The sequence below is a fragment of the Nematolebias whitei genome, chromosome 13 (genome assembly GCF_014905685.2).
Source record: "Nematolebias whitei isolate Nwh7 chromosome 13, NemWhi1, whole genome shotgun sequence".
Lineage (NCBI taxonomy): Eukaryota > Metazoa > Chordata > Actinopteri > Cyprinodontiformes > Rivulidae > Nematolebias > Nematolebias whitei.
Window position 1 is genome coordinate 26349081 of NC_056510.1, and position 9322 is coordinate 26358402.

The 9322-nt window shown below is 40.8% G+C and overlaps 1 protein-coding gene across 1 annotated transcript in view; it reads left to right on the plus strand.

Moving 5' to 3' along the window:
• tfdp1a (transcription factor Dp-1, a) overlaps nt 1–4761 on the plus strand; it is a 19782-nt gene extending 15021 nt beyond the window's left edge. Inside the window, exons 11-12 of the mRNA XM_037686533.1 lie at nt 4416–4494; nt 4607–4761. Of these exons, the coding sequence (XP_037542461.1) occupies nt 4416–4494; nt 4607–4742 (215 nt within the window). The 3' untranslated portion in view covers nt 4743–4761. The remainder of the gene's footprint in view (nt 1–4415; nt 4495–4606) is intronic.
• The last annotated feature ends 4561 nt before the right edge of the window (nt 4762–9322 follow it).

Here is a 9322-nt window from a genome sequence, read left to right on the forward strand (position 1 = left end):
GCCCCTTGCACTACACCAGCCCCCGCCCTCTCTGAATCCGGAGGTTTTAGAACCCAGATCTCAGGGGCCATTTACACGGTGCGTATTTTGAGTGCATCCGCAGGTGGAAGGACAGCTTCTTCTTTCAGGAAAAATAAAAACTCAGTTGGTTGTTGTGTTATCGAAGTAAACACAAGCAAACATTATTAAGAACATTTGCTTTACTTGCTGTAAATCAGCTACTGATTATCACGGAGTAAAGTCCAACATCGTCAACTCGGTTCTGGTCCACTCTACGACCGGTGTGGAGCTGAAGCGGTCCCGCTTGGCGTCAAATCTGTCGACTCTTATCCAAAATCCAGCTTTAACTTGTTAAATTGTTGTTAGCTGAAGTTTTAGCCCAGAGGAAAGGAGCGTGCCGAGACAGCACGCATGCGCATTAGGTGAAGGTACAAAATTCACAGCGCCATCTAATGACCTGGCATGGTAACTACAGCGGATTCAGTGGGGCGGGGGGGGATTCCTCCGGATGCATGTAAACACAAAATGCGTCCGTGTCAACGCGGATCTTTTCCTCTAATTAACATAAGAAAAAACCTACGTTTCCCCCCCATCGTGTCCGTGTAAATAGGGCCTGAGAGTGGAGATTTTCGGGTGAACCCCGCTGAGGTGTCAAAGCACATGCGCACTACAGGCGTATAGTTCACGCATGCGCGGACCAACGGCATATTTCTATCAACAACAATGGCGCTGGAGTGTAACACACTGCTTTCTGTGCTACGACTGATGGAATATATTTTGGGTCTCGTTGTTAATCTACGCCAGAATGTAGCTGCTGTGACCGACATCTGTGTTGGGGAGAGACTCCTGTTGGATCCAGTTCTAATATCACTATTTATTGAACGAGCCTGTCGAGGCAGGCGAATATTTCATGCCTCGAGTATAACATACTATAACATTGTACACTAGTGCATAGTAAACGTTGAGTATAACATACTATGTGCTCAATAATAACGGTAACAAAAACACCCACAGATTAAACTTTTTTGGATTTTTCTACCTGGATTATTGAGCATGCATCAGGATATTGAGCATGCATCAGGATATTGAGCATGCATCAGGATATTGAGCATGCATCAGGATAGTAACAAAAACAGTATTTGTTAGTGGTAGGAGATACAATGAAGCTATCTGGACATTATGTAATTCAAGTTATGTGATTTAAACGATGATGTGAAACATATTGCATGTTATTAAAGTTGAAAATGAAGACATTAGGTTTAATTTTTATTCATTCAACACCACAAACTGTCACACAAACCCTGATAAGAAAACTGAACACGAAACACATTAACCCGAACTGTAAACTACATCAATGAACTGGACTCTTCCTCTCTTGTCATCCTGGATACTGATACCATGTTGTTTATCTGGCTTGTTCAGGCTGTCACTCCTTTTGCTAAATGCTTAAAACATTGAATGAATTGGAAAAAAGAACTGGGGCATTTTAAGTAAATAGTTGATCCAACATATCTCTTCGACGTCTTCCTGCACAGCTGAGGTGTATGTTCTCTTTCAGAACTGATCCGCCTCTGGTGGGAGGATAACTTCTCGCAGGCAAAATAAAAACTCACTTGGTTGTTTGTGTAACCAAAAAATACAAGCAAACATTATCGAGAACGTGGATTTAGCTGCTGTAGCATTGCTCGACGGCCACTGATTAACACGGAAGTGGAAAGCCCGACATCATCCTCGTCAGTGCTGGTTCGCTCAGTGACCGGTGTCGAGCTGTTAAGATGAAGTTGTCCCACTTGGCGTCAAATCCATCGACTCCTATCCGAAATTTGGCTTTTAAGTTTTGTTGTTACTGGGCTTTAAGCTCAGAGGAAAGTCTTAAGGGACAGGGATCCCAGGCAGGGGGGGGGGGGGGGGGGGGGGCGGCTTCCTACTTGTAAACACTGAATGCGGTCATGTAAATGAGGATTCTTTTTCTTGAATCAACATCTGAAAAACTTTGCATTTCCCCCACATTTCTCTAGAGCCTGTCATGTGTGGGATTTCTTTTTGGAGCAGGACAAGGCTGTTGACCGTATTCTGTACCACAGACTGTACCCAGGGGAGGCCACACCTAGTCTGTATGGTTTACCTAAAATCCACAAATAAGGTGTACCTTTAAGACCAATTGTCAGCATGATTAACTCTGTCACTTAAAATGTTTCCAAATATCTGGCGTCTGTACTCATCCCTTTAGTTGGCAGCTCAGAACACCACATACAGAGCACCATGGACTTTGTGGATAAGGTGAGGGATGTCATCATGGAGACTGATGAAACAATGGTCTCTTTTGATGTCACATCACTCTTTACGTGCATTCCTGTTAATGATGCAGTAGAGGTGGTCAGTTTAAAATTAAAATCAGACACCACTCTGAGCAGCAGGACCACGCTTTCCACAGAACAACTGTGTCAACTCTTGAAACTGTGCCTGCAGTCAACCTACTTCACATATGGGGAGCAATATTATAGGCAGAAACATGGGTGTGCTATGGGGTCTCCAGTTTCTCCTATTGTTGCCAACCTGTACATGGAGGAGGTAGAAAAGAGAGCCTTGACGTCCTTTTCAGGGACACCACCAAGTCATTGGTTCAGGTGTGTTGATGACACCTGGGTTAAAATTAAATCTCAGGAAGTCCAACATTTCACTGACCACATCAACTCTGTGGATAAATACATCAAGTTCACACGAAAAGATGTAAAAAAAAAAATGGCAGGTTGGCTTTCTTGGACTGTGAGGTCTCAGTTTCTAATTGAGGACATTTGCAAACTGAGTTGTACCACAAACCCACCCACACAGACCAGTATTTGCAGTTTGACTCCCATCACCCTTTGGAGCACAAGTTAGGAGTCATCAGGTCTCTGTATCACAGAGCAGACAGCATCCCCACTAACTCAGGAGCCAGGCAGAAGGAGAAATCCCACATAAGACAGGCTCTAGAGCAATGTGGATATCCTAACTGGGCCTTCCAGAAAGCAGAGAAGAAACCAAAACAGGACTCCAGTCAGCCATCACGTGAAAAGGAGGAACCCAGACCAGTGGCCATTCCGTATGTTGAGGGAGTATCAGAGAAACTGAGACATTTATTTTCTAAACATAACATCCCAGTGGCTTTTAAACCACAAAATACATTACGGCAAAGACTGGTTCATCCCAAAGATCCAGTCCCCCGGCACAAACAGAGCAATGTTGTGTTTGCTGTTCATTGTCAGGAGGGCTTTGATCAGTCTTACATCGGGGAAACTAAACAGCCACTGGCCAAAAGGATGGCCCATCACAGAAGATCAACATCATCAGGCCAGGACTCTGTGGTCTACACTCATCTCCAGGCCAGCGGTCACTCTTTCAGGGATGAAGATGTTCACATCCTGGATAGAGAGGAATGATGGTTTGAGAGAGGAGTAAAGGAGGCCATCTTTGTGAAAAGAAACCGTCCATCATTAAACAGGGGTGGAGGCCTCCGGGTTCAACTGTCCCCCTCTTACAATGCTGTGATTGCTAGTATCACTCAGCCCTCTGTGAATAGTAAACAGCCATCAGTGTGCTAATGATCCATTGTTAGGCTGATGGTCCTTCTTGATCATGTGATCAGGTGGTTTTGGTTGTCAGCAGCAAAACTGGTTGATCCACTCTGAGAAGGTGCTATTTAAGAGACTGAGCTGAATACAGCACCTCAGACTGAGGAAGTCTTTCGTATGGAAGACGAAACATTTCTACTTTTTTTGTTTTTGTTTTTTGAACGTCCAGAGGATCAGACTTAACTTTTGGATTTTTCTACTTGGATTATTGATCATGCATAGAGAGGGTTTATATGACAATGCTGTGGTTTCCATGTCAGTCGAGTTGCCAGTTGGTGGGGGCTACCAGCTATGGGCCTTGCTCAATGGCCCAGAGTGGGGCAAATGAGGGTGGTAACAGGTGTGGGTGTTTCGCCTTTCTCACTATTCTGATGTTGTCGATCTGGGAAGTTGAACCGGCAACCTTCTCTAACTTGTGTGCCACCACTCTCCTTCCCTTTATAGGTTTTCCCACAGTACTCATGTTAAATGTAAATAATTGTCTCCACCCCAGCAGCCAAGAACTTTTTAAATTTATTGTAAAAGTTCTTATTGGGGGGGGGGGGGGGGGGGGGGTGTTCAAAATTCTCCATCAACCATTCAACAGCAGTTGAAATGAATAAGATTGTTGAAGTTTCAGTAATCTCTTTCTTGCCTCCACGTGAAGTTTTGTTTCTAGTTGGAAATAGTCCAAACACACCTCATCGTTACCTGTAGCTACCATGCCAGTTTTGACATGTGGTGTTTGCTTACAGTCAGTGCTGCTGAGGAGCGATTAATTCAGGAATTATGTGTTTATATGAAATATGTTCCCTTTGTTTCAAGAGATGGCAAAAGGTCCGATCAGTAATGTGTACATCACAGGAGGATCCTCAGCCAACGGAGCCCGTTACACTGCCGGCAGGTGAGAAATTTTAACTGTTGTAAATTAGCTGATCATTGTATTCATACATTATTAAAACTTAATTGTTTTTTATCTTAACTTGTATAATTTATACCCTCTTCTTGTGTTGCAGTGATGGTTGCACAGATGGCACCATTGCGTCTAGTTCGAACGACTCTCACTACAGCGGCTCTCGTGTGGAGACTCCAGTGTCTTACATGGGCGATGACGACGAGGATGAGTATGAGGAGAACGATGATGAAGACTAACCCTGCTACACCTCCCCTCTCCAACAAGCACTGTCCAAGCAACAGTCACAGTGGGAATTTAGTTCCCTTTTTGTGTGCGCTTCTTGAGCCTTTTCCTGGTTTCGTCATGCCTGCACCTCTGTTTGGCTTTCTCAGGGGTGTAGATGAATACTGAAAGAACAGAGGTGGGGTTTTTTCTCGTTTTTTTTTTACGCCCATCTTTGTTCTGCTCTTGATTCACACGCACCTGCACCACAACTCTGGGGGATGTTTGATCCAAGGGAACTGTAGTTTGTGGCTCTGCAACTTGTGTCTAATCCTCTTTTCAATAAGCCATCCCACTCGTCAACACATGGTAAAACATATTGCTCTCGGAGAATGTAAAATGTATGAGTTTGAGTAGTTGATATTTTATAGTTGCATTTGGCAGGCAGACATTATGATCAAAATGTTCCCCAAAATGTCTGCGTTAAGTTGTTTAGCACAACTCCATGGATTCTGAATGGCTGAAAACAGTTTTTATGGTGTCCCAGGTTGGGACCCCATCAGACTCGTCAGTACATTTTTGTTTTATGTTCTGGGCAACGATTTCTAATATGTTCTTATTCCCATTGTGTTGGGTTGGCTTCCTTATGTTTTGTAGGCAGCTGCTTTCTGATTTTTTTTAGTTTTTTTTTTAGTTTTTTTTTTTTTTTTTTTTTTTTTTTTTTTTGTATTCTGGAGTTGAATTGTCCATCGCCCTGTTGATGCCTTGGTAGTGTTTACAAAATAATGGCAGCAGCGAGGTGAAGACTCATAACCCAGGCTCCTTATGGGTAATTAAGCTTTGTTTGTTAATTACGTATCACCTACCACGGTTGTAGCTTATAGTATCCTTTAGAGGCCAGTGGTAAAGATAGATCTTCAAAGATTGACGTAACAAAATGTGTGCTTGTATAGGTCTTTGTGTACTCCCTTCAAAGATCACCCTTTTAAAACCAAGACATGTACTGACTCTTCCAAATACCTTTTCTGTAATCTAATATAAGTTTGCAAATTAAAATATAGATTGTTTTAATAATTTTGTATGTACTATTTCTTTTAGAAAATACATGTCAATTTTAGATTAAAAAAAAAAGTTATTTGAAACTTGTTTTACAGAAAAGTGAAAGGAAATAGGAGATTTTTGTATTTTAAAATGCCATACTGGTTTGAGGTCTTTAGCAAAGGGAAAACTGAGGGAAGGACTTCAGAAAATAAATGTGAGCATCATTGAATTGCTCTTTTACCATCTTTTCGATTATTTAATTATTTCACTCTTCAGCAGAAAATGGATATTGATTAGTATGGGATGACCAGGAAAGAATCTTCATCATCACAAAAACTGTTAAATTCTGTCACGAGAACCTCTCTGGTCCCAGATGATCTACAAACTACAGAGGCTGGGTCAGAATTTTATTTTTATTTTCCTGTGGCAGCTAAACTTGTTCAGACTCGTCATTTCAACATCTTAACGGTTGGTACATCAGGCTTGGGCAAAAAAAATGGTGCTTTATTTCTAGATAATTTTGGACAAAAGTCTTGGAGCAGATAAAAATGTAACCAGTATCCGTAAAAAGCAGTTGCGTCAAGAGAAGTTATGGCCATAGGTTAGACCCATCCTCTTCTCTGATAACTGATCACACTTAACGCTAAGTGGAGAATACAGGCAAAAGTGCATTTTAAATGTTAATACAAGCTGAAACAAATGTTGAAATCAAATAATATTAAAACGCATTTCAGCTTACATCTTTAAGAGTTAGTTTTTTTTTCCCCTTGTTAAAAGACAAAAGTATAAATAAAAGTGTTTGAATTCTTATGGTGCTTTTTAAATTTATTTTAAAAGATTTAAGAAGAATCTAAAGAAAGCTCTGAACTTGTCCACCAAATATTTGGTGTCTTGCAGGAGACCTTGTGTTACGACTGTATGATCCAACAATAGGCTAGAACGAACAATGTGAATGTTTGCTGCTCTGAAGAGGTCTGATCCTAAGATTCATGCAAGGTGCAGTGATGTGTGCGAGCCGACTTCTATTTTTCATTCAACCTTTATTTATACAGGTTAATCCCATTGAGCGTTGGGGACTCATTTACAAGAGAGACCTGAAAACGTGTTATTGCAAGGCGTGTTACTGCATGATCTGTAGAGTTCAATCTTTTAGGTAAAGATGAAGAAACGGTATAAATACTGTCATTATAGCCCAACACAGAGAAATTAACATCACACTTTGTTTTCTGGCTACAAAGTAAAACCTGGTTTTAAAACAATTCATGTTCAACCTTGTCAGTATTAGTCACAAGCAAAGTTTTCATCAAAACATTTCTTGACGTTTGTGATGTGACTTTTAGTAAAGCAAGTGAAGTGATAATGAAACGATCAGCTGCTTTAAGGTGGGAACAAGTAAAAGTCTAATTTAGTTCTTAAACTCAGAATTATTTAAGTTTGAACAGATTTTTGCAATGACTGCACAGCTTCCTGTAAAAGCTTCATTCAATTTGTGGTGAGTACTGCAGTATAAATAACAGCTTATAAATATATATTGGCTGGATTTAGTTTCTGTTCTCATTTGAAAAATTGGGAAATGAAATGGGAACTAAATAGATCTTCAAAATAAGACTGATATACAGGTGCTGGTCATAAAATTAGCATATCATGAAAAAGTTGATTTATTTCAGTAATTCCATTCAAAAAGTGAAACTTTATTATATTCATTCATTCCACACAGACAGATATATTTCAAATGTTTATTTCTTTTAATGTTGATGCTTATAACTGACAACTAATGAAAACCCCATATTCATTATCTCAGAAAATTTGAATATTGTGAAAAGGTTCAATATTGATGTCACCAGGTGCCACAGTCTAATCAGCTAATTAACTCCAAAAATTTTCAAAGGCCTTTAAATGGTCTCAGTCTATTTCTGTGGGCTACACAATCATGGGGAAGACTGCTGACTTGACAGTTGTCCAAAGATGACCATTAACACATTGCACAAGGAGGGCAAGACACAAAAGATCATTGCTAAATAGGCTGGCTATTCACAGAGCTCTGTGTCCAAGCACATTAATGGGGAGATAGAAAGGCGAAGGGAAGGAAACGATGTAGAAAAAAGTGTACAAGCAATAGGGATAACTTCACCCTGGAGAGGATTGTGAAACAAAACCCATTCTAAAATGTGGGTGAGATTCACAAAGAGAGGACTGCAGCTGGAGTCAGTACTTCAAGAACCACCATGCACAGACGTATGCAAGACATGGGTTTCAGCTGTCGCATTCTCTGTGTCAAGCCACGTTTGAACAATAGACAGTGTCAGAAGCGTCTCATTTGGGACTGCTGCTGAGTGGTCCAAAGTTATGTTCTCTGATGAAAGTAAATTTTGCATTTCCTTTGGAAATCAACATCCCAGAGTCTGGAGGCAGAGAGGAGAGGCACAGAATCCACGTTGCTTGAGGTCCAGTGTCAAGTTTCCACAATCACTGATGGTTTGGGGGGGCCATGTCATTTGCTGGTGTTGGTCCCATGTGCTTTGAGGGCCAAGGTCAACACAGCCGTCTACCAGGAAGTTTTACAGCACTTCATTCTTCCTGCTGTTGACCAACTTTATGGAGATGCAGATTTCATTTTCCAGCAGGACTTGGCACCTGCACACAGCGACAAAGCTTCCAGTACCTGGTTTAAGGACCGTGGTATCCCTGTTCTAAATTGGCCAGCAAACTCACCTGACCTTAACCCCGTAGAAAATCTGTGGAGTATTGTGAAGAGGAAGATGTGATACACCAGACCCAACAATTCAGAAGAGCTGAAGACAACTATCAGAGCAACCTGGGCTCTCATAACTCCTGAGCAGTGCCACAGACTGATCGACTCCATGCCACGCTGCATTGCTGCAATAATCCAGGCAAAAGGAGTAACAACTAAGTATTGAGTGCTGTACATGCTCCTACTTTTCATGCTCATACTTTTCAGTTGGCCAACATTTCTAAAAATATATATATTTAAATTAGTCTTAAGTAATATTCTAATTTTCTGAGATGCTGAATTTGGGGTTTTCATTAGTTGTCAGTTATAATCATCAACATTAAGAAATAAACATTAGAAATATTTCAGTCTGTGTGTAATGAATGAATATAATATACAAGTTTCACTTTTTGAATAGAATTACTGAAATAAATCAACTTTTTCATGTTGTTCTAATTGTATGACCAGAACTTATAGGTTCCAAACCGGTTCAGAGCCATTTTACCAATTCCTATAGTATACAACTGTCTTTACCAGTAATTCATGGCCTAGTTTAACAGTGTATTTTAGACAAATAAAATGTGTTAAAGAAGAAAGGATGTAATGTAATAAAGTGCCCATTTTCCAACTGTCGAGTTTAAAATCTGCAAACGACAATGTAATTGTTTCATTGTTTCTACAGACTACAGTGTATGACCTGACTCGTGACCTTTTTTTATGAAGGGTGTTCACAGGGGGCAGCTGTGGCTGAGTGGTTATAGCAGTCGCCCTCCAATGGGAGAGTTGGGGGTTCAATTCCACCAGCAATTGCATGCTGAAGCGTCACTGGGCAAGACACTGAAC